This window comes from Podarcis tiliguerta (genome assembly GCF_965153285.1).
Source record: "Podarcis tiliguerta genome assembly, chromosome: 11".
In the NCBI taxonomy this organism is placed as follows: domain Eukaryota; kingdom Metazoa; phylum Chordata; class Lepidosauria; order Squamata; family Lacertidae; genus Podarcis; species Podarcis tiliguerta.
In genome coordinates, this window is record NC_139544.1 from 17,713,816 (window position 1) to 17,732,767 (window position 18,952).

The window sequence follows — 18,952 nt, forward strand, 5'->3', positions numbered from 1 at the left end:
ATCCCTTCCAACTCTACAATTCTATGATTCTGCTATTTAGCCATTTCATTGGCATCCCCTGCCCAATAGTTGCCTCTCTTTCACCAGCGTAGGCAACTGTTCTCAAATATGATGCAACTAGCCATTGTCTGTAATATAAAAACAGTTCTCCTTTTCCAGTAAGTGCCAGGCTATGTTTGTGTGTCTGAATCTAGGTCTTGCCATCTGTTTCATCAGCAATGCCAACCTCCCTATTAATAGCCCATACAAGGAGAAGAGAAGGAGAGGGGGAGACTAGAGGAGACTGTTCAGAGGTTTCAGAAAATGGGATCGATCGGCAACCTCCACTATCCACACATCAGCTTTAGGAGGATTCAGAGCGGTACCTGAGTACTGGATAGAGAAAGGACGAGTGTTTATTTATTTGAATATTTTATAATCCACATTTTCACAAACTATTTCAAGGCAGCTTACAGCATATAAAATGCAGCCTGTGTATATCTATACAACATAATGAAAAACATTTTTAAAAATAAGTAAATACTTGTTGGTTAAAATAAAAACTAAAGAGTATAGTTTGCAAAAGACATCTGCAAGGCAGGGATGATTCCGGACAAACCTCTACAACCAGGGAGTTTTGTAGGCAGAGCCTGCCATGCTGAAAGCTTAGTTCTTAGCATATACTTATAAACTTCTAAACGCCATCTACAACTCCTCAGAAGATTCCATCAATGGTGTCCCCAAAAATTGTTACACATCACTTGGGAAGACAGGCGAACTAAGGCCAGTGTACTGGAAGAAGCAAAGATCACCTGTGTCAAAGCAATGATTCTTCAACATCAACTTGGTTGGACTGGTCATGTTGTGCGGATGCCTGATTACCGACTTCCAAAGCAACTACTCTATTTTGAACTTAAAAATGGAAAGCGTAATGCTGGTGGTCAACAAAAGAGGTTTAAAGACTCTCTCAAGGCAAATCTAAAAAAAAGTAGTATAAACACTGACAATTGGGAAACACTGGCTTGCGAGTGGTACAGTTGGAGAACAGCCTTTACCAAAGGTGTCATGGGCTTTGAAGATGCTCAAACTCAGGACGCAAGGGAGAAACGTGCTAAGAGGAAGGCACATTTGGCAAACCCTCACCATGATCAACTCCTGCCTGGAAACCAATGTCCACACTGTGGAAGGCTGTGTGGATCCAGAATTGGCCTCCACAGCCATTCACTGTTAAGACTGTGCTCATGGAAGACAATCTTACTCGGCTACGTGTGATCACCAAAGAAGAAGAAGCGAAAGCCAATCAAACCTCAGCAGACCCTCCAAGTGTCCCTATTTTCCAGCGACAGTCCCGTATTTACAGAAGCCGCCCTGGTTTCCGCTTTGACCCTGGAATGTCCTGATTCTCCTTAGGATGTCCCTATTTTCCTAGATCTAACCTAGCCAACACCAGCTTGATTGCTTCTACTCTATTGGATCATAAATTACCTTTCTGTAGAAATGGTGAAGCTGCCAGTAGAAAGCTAGGATGGCATGTCTGGAATACCCTTCAGGCTTGTTTCAAGTGAGTAGCTCATGAGATATCTATGTGTGAGAACTGGTAGTAATACCCATGCAATTTCCTGTGGTGCTAATGATGGGCTTTGGTCTCCTATTCTGTGGGAACTGCTTGGAAGTTCTCATGATGATGCCTGGCTACCTTATCCTACACACATCACATCTAGTTTAGCGATTTCCTCTACTTTGGAGCTGTTCAAGCTGTAGTAAATTGGATTTACCATATACTGCAGTTTGTTTTCTCCTAGGAATAAAATGCAAACATGCTTTGCTATGAATTGGAACCAAACTGACAACAGATGTTCTCTAAAGACACAGCATAAAGAATATGCAATTCCGCTCCACCTGCATTTGACAAAAAAATACCACTTTCTTCTAATGCAAATGTTTTGCTCAAAGCAGGGAGCACTCCCCCTACTCTCTTCCTGCCAGAATCTGCTACATAGAATCTGCTATTCTTCCATTGCATCACTCAAGGAAAAACTCTATCACTCACATTTTAATCTTTTTCCCCCCTACTGGTGTTTCCGAGGTAGAAAAAATAACCAACACAATGTATTCTCTCCTAAATGTACAGATCTTCCATAATAAATAATTGGAGGTCCTTCCAGGGCGAACGAAGGCTAACCGACACCTGGGGCGGGGCAAACCGCTGGCTGCGAATGCGTTGCGCTGCTACGTACGATGCATGCGTGGCATACCTATGTAGGGCACATATGCGGCATCGCTACATACAGTGCATGCGTGAGACACTGTGTATGCATTGTATGTAGTGGTTTGCCGCCGGTGCTGCCCGAGTGGGATCCTCTGCTCGCAGCTGCAGCTGTGGAGGATACTCCACATGCGGCTGTGGCGGTGCGATGGCAGCTTGCACCGCCGTGCCTGGGGGCGGCAGGGCGAGCACCCCATGGGGTGCCTTCTTGTCACCCACCCAGACATGGCACCTGGGGCGCACTGCCACCTCCGCCCCCCTTGCGACGCCACTTGATCCTCCACAGTGGCGTACCGTGGGGGGTGCAGGGGGGGCGGCCACACCGGGCGCTCGCACTCGCAGCTCTCTGCCCCTACCTGGCTCACTCACTCTCTCTCACTGCAGTGCTGGCTGTGCGAATCCGATCCGAGCCGCCGGGTCACCGCCCACTGTGGAGGGGAGGGTGCCAGGCGTGCGGTGCGGTGCGGAGAGAGAGCGAGGGACTATCTGGGGGAGGGACAGTGCAGGGGGGGGGGCGCAAATTACTTGCCTTGCCCTGGGTGCTGACAACCCACGCTACGCCACTGATCCTCCATACCTCACCTTCCAGTATCTAGGAGATTGCTCCTAACCTGCAATATATCAAATGCCTAGACTACTTCCCCCATAGAATAAAATGATCATTTTATATTTGACTTCCATTAGTAATGTTTCATTTTGAAATCTCTGTGGTAATATTTTTAGTTTCCTGTTAATTATGTTGCCTTGAATATCTACTTGACTTTCTTCAGTAATGTTTTACTTGATGTTTTAATGTTGTTGCAAGCCACTTTGAGACCCCACCCCTTAAAAATATAAAGTGGTTTGGAACTGAAATGAAAAATAACAACCTGCACACTGTGACCAAAGGTAAAAGGTAAAGGACTCCTGGATGGTTAAGTCCGGTCAAAGGCGACTATGGGGTTGCAGTATTCTTCTTGCTTCAGGCTGAGGGAGCTGGCGTTTGTCCACAGACAGCTTTCCGGGTCATGTGGCCAGCATGACTAAACCACTTCTGGCACAACAGGACACTGTGACAGAAACCAGAGCACCTGGAAACACTGTTTAACTTCCTGCCGCAGTGGTACCTACTTATCTACTTGCACTGGCATGCTTTTGAACTGCTAGGTTGGCAGGAGCTGGAACAGAGCAACGGGCGCTCACTCCGTTGTGGGGATTCGAACCGCCAACCTTCCGATCAGCAAACCCAAGAGGCTCAGTGGTTTAGACCACAGCACCACCCGCGTCCATCCACACTGTGCCTAACAGCGTGTCCACAGATGAGGGACAGTAGAGAGAAGGAAGCCACTTGAGAAATGTTGGTTAGGTAGTCTGAAATTTCTTAAACTTGTATAATCGTGGCTCAGTGCAAAAGGTTATTCCCTGGCATTTGCAGGTAGGGCTGCGAGAGAACTGGCATGAAATCCTGGAACGCCCTGCCAGCCACTGAAGACAACATTGAACTATAGACTAAGGTCTAAGCAGCAGTAGCTAGCAGGGCAGCATAGACAGGGTTACTGAGAGGGCAAGGGGCAAGTTCACCAGAGGTCCCTCTTGGTAATGCACATGGCATTGCGAAGCCAGGAGGGCAGGGCGATCCCACTCCATGCTATCTTACTGGACTCTATTGGGCACAAGGCAGCTTTTCATGTTTCGGAGAGGAATATCAACAGAAACCCAAATGAACAGAAAAATGACAATCCAGGTCTTGTATTACAGATGTGATACTATACAGTACTTGCATGCTTTGTTTGTACTTGAGAGCAAGCCTGTAAATAGTTGATGCCAAATTTTTTTAAATTAGGGGATATTGCAACTATAGAGAAACTAACAACAGTAGAAAAGTTGATCGATGACATTAGGTCATTGAAAGAATTTCAGCTTCCCTAAGTGAACAGTTGCAGAACGGTATCTGTCCCATATCTCTATTATTTTGTAGTGTTGGTGGATTTTGTTTTTGCTGTTGTTTTGGAAATATAAAGGAATGAAAAAGAGATTTCCCCAGGTTCCAACTATTTTCCCCATCTCTTCTCCATCATATCTTCATGCAAAGCTTTGGGCTGCTAGAATTTCAGAGCTGTCATCTCTGCAGCACATTGTTACAGCAGAATAGCTGTAGAAGGGTAAACAGTTTTAACATTCATGAACACTTCAGAACTGACTCTTCACTTGTCTTTCCTAAACCACATCATGGTCACATTCGTACAAATTTCTGTCCACCTATTTCACACTTTCTAAAGCACAAATCTTCAATTTGTTACATGGTTTGGAGATGTTTGCTTTGTTATTCGGGTGATAACTGTCAGCACTCAAGATAACCGGAAAGCATGTCTGACTTTTTATTTCTAACGAATGTATGGCAGCTGAAAGACTAAGTGTAGACGCTTCTCTTTGTTGTATTATTGTTGTTCATTATAATGATCAAGCTGAAGATCAGATCACGTGGATTCGTTTTCCAAAGGAAGAAATTGCTCCTCCTTGACTCTGTTGGTTAACCACACTAGTATCCTGTATCTGCCAAAGCTTCCTACCAATGTTATTTGAGGGTCTGTGTATTAAGCAATGGGCACATTGGTTTTGGCAACCTGCAGGTATTATTATTATTATTATTATTATTATTATTATTATTATTATTATTATTGCAACACGTGTATATTTCTCTTAGCAATGTGCACCTATTTTTTAAGCAAAGCAACATGCACCTATATATTTTTTAAAAAAACAGGGATTTTTTAGGGCAAATGCTGGGATCAAAATACCCCGTATAATTATAAAGAAATAGTTTAATATGGGATAGATCCCCTAAATATAGTCTGCTTTTTTTTGCGAATAATGACTCAAGTAATGACACTTTAAAAGTTTTATAATTGGATTTGCTAACAAATGAAACGGGTCACAATGGATCACATAAATAAACGAAGCAGAAGTGACATCTGGTTATGTTCACACTGTGTTTTGGTTAACACTGGTTTATTTTCTTTTGTACAAAAAATTAGAAATAGCGACAAAACATAGTTCAACAAGAGGGTGGCCGGGGATGGGAAGAGCGCTTGTCCTGCGCTCAGTGAGGATTTGGCTAATCAGAGTCCTTATTTTTACAGACACAGTTAGGTTCCGAGAAAAGGAAATACAAGACATGTTACATTATATCCATGCAACAAGTAATGGCCACAAAATGATGGATGTCAGAAGATCATTCCAGAGGTTCTGTGCATTGCTATGTTTCCAAATCATGGCTTTTGCTCACCTTTGCCTTAAAACAGTACACCTTACAAACAAGTGACATAGACACATATTAATTTTTTTATATGGTCTAGCTGCTACAAATTTAAGGCATCCTAAGAGTCTGTTATTCTGCTGGTGAAAGTTACGTCTCATAGTTAAGTTTTCAAGTGGGAAGATTTCGGGCCATGTTTGGAGGAAGACTGAGATCCCGTGAGATGCGAGTCAAAGGAAGAATTCTTGCAGCTCTGGTTCTTCGGAAAAATCTTTGCTGTAAGATCGCTGGAGTTTCCTGTTGATGTTGTTATGCCTGCAAGGAAAAACAGAAACAACAACAAAAAAATCACCCCTGGTCATTCAAAAGATGCCCAGTAATTTGATTTATTTCATCATGAAAGGACTGCCTTAATTCAACAGCAGTGCCAACACAGTCCCTTCTGAATTGAGTTGGGCTTAAACTGCCACAGCTGTTTGAAGATGATTGAAAAGGAATTCCAATCTCATAGACTGACAACACCAATAATGTGCTATTGGTGCTAAATTTTAATCCCATGCCTAGCAAACAATCCCAAGTCTGGCAAAAAGGTCATATTCCCTGTTTGCATTGTAAGTAAAGCCCATTGAACTCAATGGGAATTCCTTCTGAGTAGACATATAAAAGCATGCTCTGTTACACAGAAGAAATTGCATGTGTGAAATTTGTACTCTTTGGCCTTCTAGGAAATACCCTGCTTGGGTGTGTGTGTGTGTGTGTGTGTGTGGATTATTATAAGAAGATTTTACTTCCATCGAAACAGCTAGGGATCAAAGTGTAAAAGTGAGAAGTTAAAACAAACCTGGAAGTCAAACTAAGACTCCTTTCTTCATATAATAAAATACAAAATTACCAACCAAGGTTGAAATCCTATACCCACTTTTCTGAGAGTAAACTTCCGCTGAACTCAATGGCACTTACTTCTGAGAAGATATGCCTAGGATTGTACTGTATTGCAACCAGACCTTCCGCTGATGAAGTAAAACCAAGCATGAGAATTTTTTGTTACACATGTGTAGATAATAAAAACAAACTGCTGATAATATATAGTCATTTATCATACATTTTTTTTTGTCTCCTTGTGCACATGTTAATTGTAAAAATATGGATTCAGTTCCCATATCAGAATGTGAAGAACATAAAGATTGGATTAGTCAAAATCAGCCTTTGATTTGTGAAAGAACTAGGTTGCTTTTACAGAACCTGTTTAAAAACACTAAGGTGAAGATTATGAACACAGATTTAATCCTATGTATCCAGCTACAACTACTTTTGAATGGTGTTCATATCGCTTTTTTGTGAAGTGAAGAAAATGAAATATTTTAGGCTTGTCTGAACTCCTTTCTTTGGGAATTTCAAAAATGGATTCCAACATTTGTGGCTCTTTTATGATGTCCCCCCCCCCAAAAAAAACCACCTAAAACCACAGAACAACTGTAAATTTGGACAGGGACCTGTCAGATTGACTCTGTAGCATAGCAGACAACTTCCAACATGTGCTTATTTGTTTCAGCAGAAAGGAACGTATTGATGTACTGAAAATGCAGCAATATCACACAATCTCCAGCAAACCTTTCCCTCCCCAATAAACTGCCCATATTCTCCTATTAAATGTAAATATATCGGTATGATAAAAGAAAGCCAGATGCAGTTTGTGTATTTCTTATTTTTAATAGTAGCTGTGCTAACTGCTCTGTGTATTAAATAGAAAGCAGGGCTGTGTGTGCTTGCATATGGCAGTTGTTTTGTTCTTCAAAGTCAATGTAAACAGGAAATTATTTTCCATAGCAGCAGTCAGCCTAAGAGCTCTAATGATTCTCTCTGCTCCCAGTTACCAAAGTCTTGTATATTTGTGCTCTTAAAGCCCATCTATCACTGTCTGCTTAGAGACATTTGTAATTAAGCGAAATTATAAAAATAACCATCAGCCCTTGCCTACCTGGTGCCCTCCAGATGTTTTTGCCTAGACATCTGGATGGAGGACATCAGGTTGGCGAAAGTCAACCTATATCCTGAATAGCAAGACATTCACCAAGACGGCCTGAGAGTTGAAAGCTACATATGGCTTTGGGTGCAGGATCTGTGAAATACCACTGACTTTCTGTATGTCTTGGGTACAGACAATGGTCCCTTTCTCCTTTTCTTTTCCAAATAACAATAGTAAAAGGGACATATATTCAGAATGGATGCTCACTGCTTCTCTGGTGGGCGTCAGTTTTGGACCTCTTTGGCTTCTTCCCAACCAGCCGGACCCATGTGGTTGCTGAACAATAGGGAGTTTGCCTTAGCCATCACAAACATGGGGGTTACCTCCCAGCCAGTAGCCATGTTCAAATGGGCCAATCAGGGTCCAGGTCTTGGGGAATTCCCTTTGCTGGCCAGCTGGGCATTGGACACAGTCTTGACCGGCCGGGCAGCAACACATAAAAGGGGCTGGATTTCCTATTAAGCAAAATCCACCATTACAGAGCTCAAATTAGGTAACAAATCCACCATGCATTACAAATCAGGGCTTCACCCCTCCTCTCAAAAATGCCTCAACCTGTGGGTCCCCAGATGTTGTTGGACTACAACTCCCATCATTCCTGACCACTGGTCATGCTGGCTAGGAATGATGGGAGTTGTAGTCCAACAACATCTGGGGACCCATAGGTTGAGAAACACTGCCTCGGGGTCATGGGCTGCCTGATCCCAAGGACCACTATACATACTCAGCAGTCTTTACATTTCCAAGTCAAGCAAATAAATAAATAAATACATAGGATTTGTATTTGCATACAATTTGCATACTGCTAATATGTGCATAGTACCACATATTACTTCACTAGTGTGTCACTGATGGTTATACCTTTCTTTCTTGGGGGTATTAGGTTATTAGGGTATTAGGTTAGCACTGGTACAGACTCCTATAAATTATTTTGCATAAAAGGGGATCTTCTCGAAGAGAAGATACATTAGATACACGGCTGCATTTAATGTGTCTGTTTTTTCTTCGAAAACCAGTGTTAATGCTGACTTTTTTTGCAGTATGAACCATAGTTTAGGGGTGCGTTTTCCCCAGGACCATAGGCCAGAGAGAGAGAGAGGAAAAGGGTTAAGCAATCCTTCATGCAATCTTTGTGCTGCACCTGAGGCTCTTATCTTTAAATTTTAAAAAACCCAGATATGCTAAATGAAGAGCCCAGTGCCTTGAGTGGCTGCCCTGAGAGGACCACCCGTGTTAGATAAATAATCAATATGGGTGGCATTCAGCGAAGTTGCCCTGTTAGTGCAAGGACTTCCACTAGGACCCTCTCCCTCTTCTCCCTGTGAGCTCCCCAAATCGGCTCCAAAGAGTAAGTGCAACCCCCCAGAACTGAATGCTGGGGGTTGGGGTGATGCAGGGACAGAAGAGCGAGAGAAAGTTCCGTTGTGCAAGCAGAAGTCTTTAGCAGGATGACTTTGGGTGCTTACTGTTGCATTTGTATGCATTTATTATCTACCAAATAATATATTATTAGAGACCCAGCAGAGGATCGGAGAACTTTACAATGTGGTTAAAAGGTCAGAAAAAAGTGCCTTACAACTGCCTAAAAGTATTGGAAGCTGCGTAAGAGTTAAAAACAACAACACATTTTTTAAAAAATGTCTGGAATATGTTGATCTCCTTAGAGTGGAGCCCAAGGAAATTAGAACCAAAATGTAGTCCTTCACTCAGTTGAAAGGTTACAATTGCTCAGAGCCTTTACTGGCTGGTTTGCTCAATTTGAAGAAATCACCCACAGAAAACTGACTTTCATCAACAAAATACTGCCGTAACCACAGTTATTGCCCATCCTACATTTAAGAAAAATTGTGGTATTTCAGTTGCTGATTCATCATGGTGACCTAAGCCAGCCAAACGGAGAGGGTATCACTGCCAAAGGTTTTGCTTGCTGCAATTCTAAACCATACCAGTGAACTCACTCACATACCGCAGTTATGGAATAACATTTGCAAGCATATTTGTGATCGTAATAGCTACGTTGAGACCTTTTTTGTGTCCAAGCAAATAGAAGTATTTCCACTGAATTCAATGAAAATAAAATCTCCTCTATGACTCTATCCTAAGGTTTAAGTTCCCAGAGTTAAGTTAGGGCGAGACGTGATTATTATTATTTGAACTGAATATGTTCTCTGTCAAAAAGCAGACAAACAACTACTTTTTCCTTTGTGAAAACCCAGGATATTTTCAGATGAACTGCCCCAGTAGGCTTGGCTCTCATTGGGTATCATTGAACTTTAAAAGGGCAAACTGAGCAGGCTGCAATCTGAGACAAAGCTGAGAAGGATGCAAAACCTGCTTCCTGCTGGATATTGGGATCACCAGTGGGAGTCCCGGCCTCCATTGCATTTAATTTTGCCATAAAACTGGAAGATTCCTATATATGCTTAAATGCTGCCATTGCATTCTATGGGAAATAGAAAACTTAGAAGGCGGTTGCCTCTGATTCTGGACTCTGGCTCCACTGTTGGGATGTCTATTGACACTGTGTCCTACTCCAGATTCTAGCTCTCTCTCTCTCTCTCTCTCTCTCTCTCTCTCTCTGTGTGTGTGTTTACACGCAAACCAGCCTCTCTGCCGTACCTCTTAAAGCACTGATTTTATTTGCAGATAATAAAAGCAGGATTCCCAAGGCGCTCTGTTGAATGGAGATGTCTACTGCAAGATGCATTCTGTTGTCCACTCACTTCTAGAAGTCTAGACTTTTGTAGTTTCCCAAAATACTTTGGGTATGAGAGCAACATGGAGAGACATCTGAGCGCCATGTGTCTTCCATGGTATGGTGCTTACAAAAATCTCTGGGCGCTTGTCATCTGAATACAATCCTAGTAATAAAATAGCTTTCGTGGGGACAGAGAAAACTACCACCGATGTGAACGAGTTACTGGAGTGATTCCTGCAGATAAGATAAATATGTTCTCACTTTAATGCACTACATGCTTCACAATAACTTAATCCATGGGAAGCAAATATTTCACTGGCAATACATGGCTAATGTAATTGCAAACATTTGCTTGGCACTGTCAGGGATAAAAATGGGCCCGCATTTTTTTAAAAGAAAGGGGGAAGAAAAGTACCGAGCAAATGAAACAGATCGTATGCTTGCACAAAGGAATCTAGTGAATTTTAACAGGGCGCCAAGGAATGTTAATTGTTTTACCAACATCAAGCTGTAGCTGATTAGGAAACAAATAATAATCAGGGCTTTTGGAGGTGGCTGAGATTTTAACGCGGTTGCCAAAATATAATAATAATTTAAAAATACAAGAAGAAACACCGGCTGATTAAAAACAACAACCCTGTGGCCGTTTACATGTGATACATTCTGTCCCTGGGTTGGTGCACAGAGAGTTAACACATTTACCACATGGCTCTAGCAAGCGATTCTCTTTAACTGTAGCTGGATGTGGTTCGCTGGATACAGGACATATGGCAGCTACCAGGACAAAACTAAATTACCCATGGGAAACTGCTGTAAAGCCCAAGCCATGATGTATGCGGAATCCATACTTAACAAACGATTAATACTAGAGTGGGGTCTGAAGTCTATTGTATGGATCTGAGAAGCATTTTAACCACCAAGACTGCACTATATATTGATAAAGGGATTTCCATTGAAACCAGCTGCCTAAAAGGACTTAATTCTTAACCTCATTACTAGTCTTGTCCTATCATGGCCTGCTGCTTTGCCACAGTCGCTGCCAAAATGTCCCAATAAATATATGTGTTTCCAATGGACAAGAATCGGGGAAACCAATGAATTAGTGGGTGTGTGCAACCCTTCGAAGGCCTATTGCTTGATTTTCCTGCTGTGATCTGCATCCTAAGCCATTTCATCAAATGACAAAGGAGAAGGAGAAGGTTGGTGGCCTCAAGGAGTTTACAAGGTTTTGCCTAGAATAAACTTATAAACGTTACAGCACATGCATTGCCAAGCATGACAAATCCACCATTTCCTCACAAATACCTAGTTCTTAATCAGCGTACAAATGTCTGACTTAATTTATGTGAGCTTATGCAAACTCAGAATTTGGTTCTAGCATAGTTGGATAATGAAACGATTAAATTATATACGTTGTGTGTTCCTGAAAGTGCCATGAATTCTCCACCCTCCACTCCTAAAATATTTCCATGTTGGATACTTAAGAGATTGGAGACAGAGGTCCATTTCAGACCAACATCAAACTATGATTTATGGTTATGTGTCCAGGTAGCTGCAGGCCCTGTGAAAGTGGGGAAGAGGATATTTGGTGCAACTGTATCGTGGAGAATAGTGGTGTGGTCAAACCACATTTTGTTAAAAAGCCAGGATATTCGGGCCTGTTAACAAACAGTGGTCTGAACCAACCATCTTCTGTGGACTTCAAACACAGCAACAAAGCACAGATTTCCCCCCCAACTAGGAATGGAAACTTTAAATCTCTTCCTTTTGTACTTGAATGGGAGGAGGAAGCATGAGGGTTGCATGGTTTGCTCACAGATCTGAACTGGACCCTTGAGCACAATGTGCATTTCTACATGAGAAATAAAATATCCCAAACAAGTGAAGGCAGTTAACTTTAAACTAACAAGATATAGGTGAACAGGCACTTGAGATGCATCATTACTATTGTGGTCAATATTCATTTTTTCATATTTTTTATGGAAGGAAAATCCCATTAACGCAGATATTTGAATTCACCCTTAATTACAAAGTTGTCAGTTGATTGTTAAATATGAACACCCAAACCTTAATCCCACTCCATCCGACAAGTGCTTAGCAAAAGCTGCACTTCTATGTTAGAAACATTGGGTAATATCCCAATTCTGTGAACTGCCCTGAGACCCCCAGGTATAGGGAGGTATATAAATTCAAATAATAATAATAATAATAATAATACCCAGTGTTACTCCTACTCAGAGTAGACCTAACACAATCAGTGGTCTTAAGTAACTTAAACCAATTAATATCAATGGGTCTACTCTTGAATATGACTTAGTTGGATATCACCTGGCATGTTTCTATTCCTGCAAGGGTTAAAAATACGTTGGTTTTGGTTTACCTGACACTACATTTAAATTAGAAAACTAAATCAAGTGTGAGAAAGAGATGGGATAATGGAGACTGGAGCGCACTGTCTCTTCTGACCGTAAGCGGAGTTTGACTTGGCCTGCTCCTAAGAGGAAATTTAATTTCCATTCTCATTTGGTGTTTGACTTTCATTCAAGAAAATCTGTAATGCCAAGCCGAACTAAAACGCTTTTTTGGATTTATGAGCGCTAGTGATTTTTATGCATTACTTTGTGCTGAAGGCATTAAACGAGCTCAGCAATGGTTATTAGCGAAGGACTGCAACAGGGATTTGTTTACTACTTCTTTTTTTTGGAGATCAAAATTTCATTTTCTTTTACAGTTGTCGTCAATCGTTTCATTAGTTTAAGCTGCGAACAATTATAAGCTGCACATGCAATGAGGGGATAATAATAATAAAAAACACAGTGATAGGAAAGCCAACATTTTCACTCTGCATCAGCACATACCATGCATAGTTATACAGGCGACGTTCAATCAGCATGCCAGTGGAAAAACTGATGCAGCCAGGGTAGGGAGCCTGGGGGGAGTGCAATGCATTAATCAGTCGAAAGATCATGCAACAAGCTTCTCACATGCATAGTAGAAAGGCAGTGATTAAAAGTCACAGTGTATTAGCGGAAGCTTTGAGAAACCTACATGCCACAATCTAGCTCCTCTCTGGATCTCAGATGCCTACGCAGAGCTTGGCATGTGCTAGGGCTGCTTCCATTGGCTTCTAGGAGCTACAGAATGCTTCCGCCATTCATAGCAGGCATTCTTTTCCCCTAGAAGGAAGGCTGCAGCTTCTTAGATCGTGCCCATAAGCCTCTTCAGGTAAAAGGGAAATGGCACGGGGGTTTGGCGCTAGCTCACATCTGTGAATCGTTATGGAACTATGCATTTCTGACTGAACGTGCCATCTGAAAGCATGCAAATTTTGGCAGATGGGAATGCTCCACCCACGCGACGGGTAGAAGGAGGCAGGAACAAGACAGGCATGGAGTGCCAGCGAAACAATATGGAACAATATGAGGGGGAAATGTAATTTCCATCCATCACTGATTTTAGCATTTTTTTATTTTTGGGGGTAAAACGTTAAAAACATGTTTCCACTCTTCATCACTGGCTGTGAGTGATGCTTTTTGAATTTCTTCCCAGTTGTTCAGTCTCCATATATGAATTCTGCAAAGTGCTATGAACAAACATAATATTTCTCCTTCTTTGGTTACACTTCGTTGTGGAACACTACAGGTGTTCTTTCAACACAAGTCTTTACAGTGGTACCTCGGGTTAAGTACTTAATTCGTTCTGGAGGTCCGTTCTTAACCTGAAACTGTTCTTAACCTGAAGCACCACTTTAGCTAATGGGGCCTCCTGCTGCTGGCGTGCCGCTGGAGCACGATTTCTGTTCTCATCCTGAAGCAAAGTTCTTAACCTGAAGCACTATTTATGGGTTAGCGGAGTCTGTAACCTGAAGTGTATGTAACCCGAGGTACCACTGTATTAAGGGAGCTTGGCTAGGAAGTAGGATGCTTGCCTTTTAAATGACACAGTTCAGTTAAACATCCTAGGAACTCATTTTCGGTGCTCGGCAAAAACTTTGCTCTTTACCTGCACCTTTGGCCCTTAATTTTAAGGACTTAAAATACTTCTGCCCTCTTTTAGTTGGGCAGGTTCTGTAAAAACCTTTTATATGTATAGCTGTGTTTTCAGGGTTTTGTTAGTTGTATGCTGTAATTGGTTTTAGTGTTTATACTGCGTCGTAAGCTGCATCGGGTCACTTTTATAATTAAAGCGGCGAATTAATAACAATAACAACAGCAGCAGCAATAATCTTTGGGTTCAAATCTTTGGTATCGGTAAAGGTAAAGGGACCCCTGATCATTAGGGCCAGTCGTGACCGACTCTGGGGTTGTGGCGCTCATCTCGCTTTATTGACTGAGGGAGCTTCCAGGTCATGTGGCCAGCATGACTAAGCCGCTACTGGCGAAACAGAGCAGCGCATGGAAACACTGTTTACCTTTCCGCTGGAGCGATACCTATTTATCTACTTGTACTTTGACATGCTTTCGAACTGCTAGGTTGGCAGGAACAGGGACTGAGCAGCGGGAGCTCACCCTGTCGTGGGGATTTGAACCACCGACCTTCTGATCAGCAAGTCCTAGGCTCTGTGGTTTAACCCATAGTGCCACCCGCATCCCAAATCTTTGGTGCTGGACAGCTAAAAGCAAACTGAATTGTCTGCCTTTACTTGGATTTCCCTTTCTATAAATGTTAACCCTTGTTTGAATAATGTATTGAAATACAAACCTCTTGTTTATTGCATAAAACTCTGCTTCCAGGGCACTGTTTTAATCTGCTTTATTCCCACTATCTAACTGGCCTTTGGACACCACTATGTTCCTGCACAGAAGTACTTAAGAACCCTTTGTTGCAACCTGTTCCCAGCCTTATGCTCACTTTTTTCCATTCCCAAGACAGGAATCTGCTTGGGTGTGTGTTACCACTGCCTTTGTTCAGATCAACAGAAGCTAATAATCCAACGCGACTGTCCAGTTCCACAAGGCCCAGTATTTCTACAGCCATCACTCTTATCATGAGCAAAGGTGCTGAGCTCTGGAGTCTTGCTCCTTTACAGCCGCCAGAGGGAGGCCAGCTTAAAGCACTCCATGCGAGGCTTTTGTGCAGAGTGACTCACGGCACGCGAAGGACAATTTTCTCCTTTCCAGCACAGACGCTGAAAGAGAAAGGTTTGCAATGGCATGGAGGAAATGACCCCAGACCTGTGGTAAGGCAGTCTGCATGAATAGTTTAACCACATAATAATAGCTGCCAGGTGAAGCATTCTGCTAAGGAGGTCTGAACTTAACACCTTGCTTGGATCCTTGTATGGTTTTAGAAAGAAGCACTTATGTTCTCATAGATTCTTATCTCATTGTTTGGCTCTGTTCCTATGTTTGGATGTATCCAATTCATATATTGATGCTGATTTTTCTCCTCCCTTGTTTTTTTTTTATGTTGTGGCTGCTTTGTGAATCTGTCTTTTATGGGAAACTGTATTCTATTATGTATTTTTTTATTATAACCGTTATATTTATATCACTGTTTTGATTTTTATGTTGTATAGATAACATGTTATGTACTGACATCTGTGTTCTATGTTGTAAACTGCCCTTTTGATGATGGATGGAACATAAAATTTAGTAACAACAACAACAACAACAACAACAACATCCCCCTTGTCTTCTACTTTTTTGTGTTTTAAAAAGTATTTGGATGGGAACTGCTCTTTTTCTGAATTCAGATATTCCTCAAAGGAGTTAAGTACAAAATGGCATAGGAGAATTCTGAGCTAACATTATTTACGTGTATAGCAGAGCACATGGGCTTTGACACTATCCCTACAATCCACACAAGATCAACTTTATCTCAGGGCTCTCATGTCTTGCTTGCAGAGAGTGGCTGCACAGAACAAACAGCACCTGATCCCTGAGAATCTCTATCAGACACCTTCAGTAAGTTTACTATCTCTTTCCAGATATGCCCACATTACCTCTTCCCTGCCTAAAGCCCTTCCAGTGGTGATGTGTTAACATTTGTTCAACGCAGTTGAGGGGGGGGGAACCATTCTAGACTTCTTCATTCATTAACATACAAAAACATTCCCTCTGCCCCATTCATCACTCACTGGCTTATTTTTTCCTTTTGCAGAAGTTGCTGAATTTCCCTTGCTATCTGTGGCTTTCCTTCCTAATGAGGTAAAGGGTGATGAGGTCTTGATTAGGCTTGAAGTCTGATAGTTATTATTATTGTTCTGGTTCCCGCTCAGTGTCTCCATTATGGAGCGGAAGGTTCCAAAGGGCCTTTTCTGCTGGTCTCCAGATTCGGCGTTGGACGAAGGCCGCTGAAGGACCTTACTTCGCTCTTTGTCCCTTTCCCCATTTAAACCAGCTTCCGTTTGTTCCACCTGCGCCACAGGCTCCTCAAAGGTCACTCTGAGTTTTAAATTCTGGGCAGTTCTGCGCTTGGAAGATGGAGATTTGAGGGCACTCTTGGGACTTGTGGCCACTTTGTGAGTCGTGGTGGCATCAGAGCTCGGCTGGCAGGTATCTCCCATGGTCTGACTCTGAGATATAGCCCCAGTCTGGTACTGGGACTCATTATCAGGATCACTACTTTCCGAAGTGGGAGAAGGGCTGTTGCCATCCAAAGATTTTGAGGCTCTCATCCCAAAAGGGAAGCGGCGCCCAGATGATAAAGTGTGCCTCTTAATCATCAGATGCAAATTCTCGGTGCTTTCAATGTTTTCTACTATGGGCTGTGGCCTTGGCTTGTCCACTCTGTTCACGGGCGTATTCTTCTGATCCTCTGAGTTATTTGAATCTGTATCAGACTCACTGAGAGATCGCTGCATGAGATGCTTCAGTCTTGCTAACTTCAACTCCTTTTTTTCCGGGGGAAGCGTCTTTGTACTCTTGGAGGCATGAACATCCTGAAATTCCAGGGACAGCTTTTCTTGCATGCAGACATTTTCAGAGATTTCTTTCCCCAGCAGCTGGCGCAGTATTTTATCTGAGTCTTCATCTTTCATCTTGGGACGGTTGTGGTGTGGAGTCCCCACACTGCCAAGAATCTGCATCCCATCATGGGTGTTCAATTTACTTTTCGGCAGAATCGAGTCATCTGCGTCAGATGGTTTCCATTGAAGCTTGCCAGAAGTAGGTGACGATGGTGAACTTCAATCGGGATAAATTAAAAACAAAAACACCGTTCAGTACAGGCAACCACAACCAAAGTTATACATACATACAGTGCAACCCTGACATTCCCATTGCATATGTTTTCCAAACCACCCTACTGCTTTTTTCTTGACCTTTATCCACGTGGAATGTATTATGGAGTCACACTATTGACTCCATTGTTAAGAATGTAAATCTGTTTCCAGGCTAAGCTTGACCCATTATTTCCTTTCTTTGCTAATCTCTACAGAAAGATTTCTGATTAAAGAGTTGCATTAGATATTGCTCAGCAGAATTTCTGAGAATAGCTTGGGGAAAACTGGAATACTAAAATGTACTTGGATCTTTTACATAAAAACCACCAAGTCCTGTTTTGGCATGTTCCAAAATTTAAATATGAAATTCTGCTTCATTAAAATCAATGGGAATTTTGACTTCATGGTAATGATAAAGAATTCTTAGGTCCCTGCCGCAAGAGCTTTTAATGCAAAAATTGAGATTTGGGGAACACAACAGAGAGAGGGAAGCGGAAGAAGGAGAGATGAAGAGAAAAGAATTACTGTGGAAGTAGGATTCTGTAGTCACTGTACGGAAACTGTTTGGGTTGGATCCAGACTTCCAACAAGCAGAGTTTCTGCCATGCAACACTCCAATGGAGCAAGTGTGGGAGGGAGAGAAGACGTCAGTGTCATATATCCACCCTTCCTGCCACAAAATCTGCTTCAGAGAGTTGCAACAGTGTGCAAAGATGTCACTGGTGGCTGTGGGGTAAAGGGGAAATTTGGCAAAAATTACTTTCCTCCTCTTCTTCCACTGGGAACTTCCACTGAATCAAGGTTTCTCCAGCTGGAGAAGGCAGTCTGGACCCACCCTTTATGCTTACCACAGAGGTCAACTTTACAAGGTCCCAAACAGTAAGAAGTATAAAAGCTGTTTAACCAAAATGGTTATCTAAGAATGTTATCTAAACAATGATGAAGTGGAAGAGCATTCAAGAGGAATAAGAGCTGGGATCGGCCAAGTTTTTGTGGCTTCCACCGATTCACGGTTCTGCAGACGCCATGGTGGGCTGGAGTGAGTGTGCGTGTGTGCGCGCATGCGCAAACGCTATTTTGGGCACTCCTTCCAGCGCGGAGGAGGCATGCACAGCTTCCCATTGGCTGCAGGAGCTTCCTGCAGCCAATGGAAAGCCGGCCAGTGTCGTGGAAGGCGGACCCCGCTGTGCTCCGCGCCGGTTTAGCGCTGCGCATGGGAGCCGACAGAGCGGGTGGCGGGGGTCCATGGGCCTTAGGTTGCTGACCCCTGAATAAGAGTAATAGCAATCTAGTGTGGTTTGCTCAGGAGTAATTCCACTGGTATTGCTGAAACATGGCCTTGCAGATCAAATGGCTTACTGTTTATAAGCTGGCAAAAATGGGTTTAAAAAACTGCATGGGCTGCATGGTGACAGGATCACAGGTTTCATCAGAAGTTTTAAATGCACAAGTAGATGACACAATTTTATATACACTTAAGGGAATTTTGTTCAAGGCAGTACTCTGATGCTCCCATTCTAACCCTATTATTTCAGGCTAACTTCCATTTAAATGGAGGTGCTTAAGGGGTGCTCATTAACTGA

General features: G+C 42.5%; 1 protein-coding gene across 8 annotated transcripts in view; it reads right to left on the minus strand.

Moving 5' to 3' along the window:
• Positions 1–5,200: 5,200 nt before the first annotated feature.
• The window catches only part of SNCAIP (synuclein alpha interacting protein), a 121,030-nt gene continuing 107,278 nt past the window's right edge, over positions 5,201–18,952 (minus strand). For 6 of the 8 annotated variants that reach the window (XM_083403833.1, XM_083403832.1, XM_083403834.1 and 3 more), the window contains 3 exons: positions 16,284–17,331; positions 13,063–13,133; positions 5,201–5,795 (listed from right to left, as the gene is read on the minus strand). In XM_083403833.1, the coding sequence (XP_083259959.1) occupies positions 5,711–5,795; positions 13,063–13,133; positions 16,284–17,331 (1,204 nt within the window). In that variant the 3' untranslated portion in view covers positions 5,201–5,710. The remainder of the gene's footprint in view (positions 5,796–13,062; positions 13,134–16,283; positions 17,332–18,952) is intronic. The other 2 variants (XM_083403837.1, XM_083403836.1) reach the window with 1 other exon arrangement.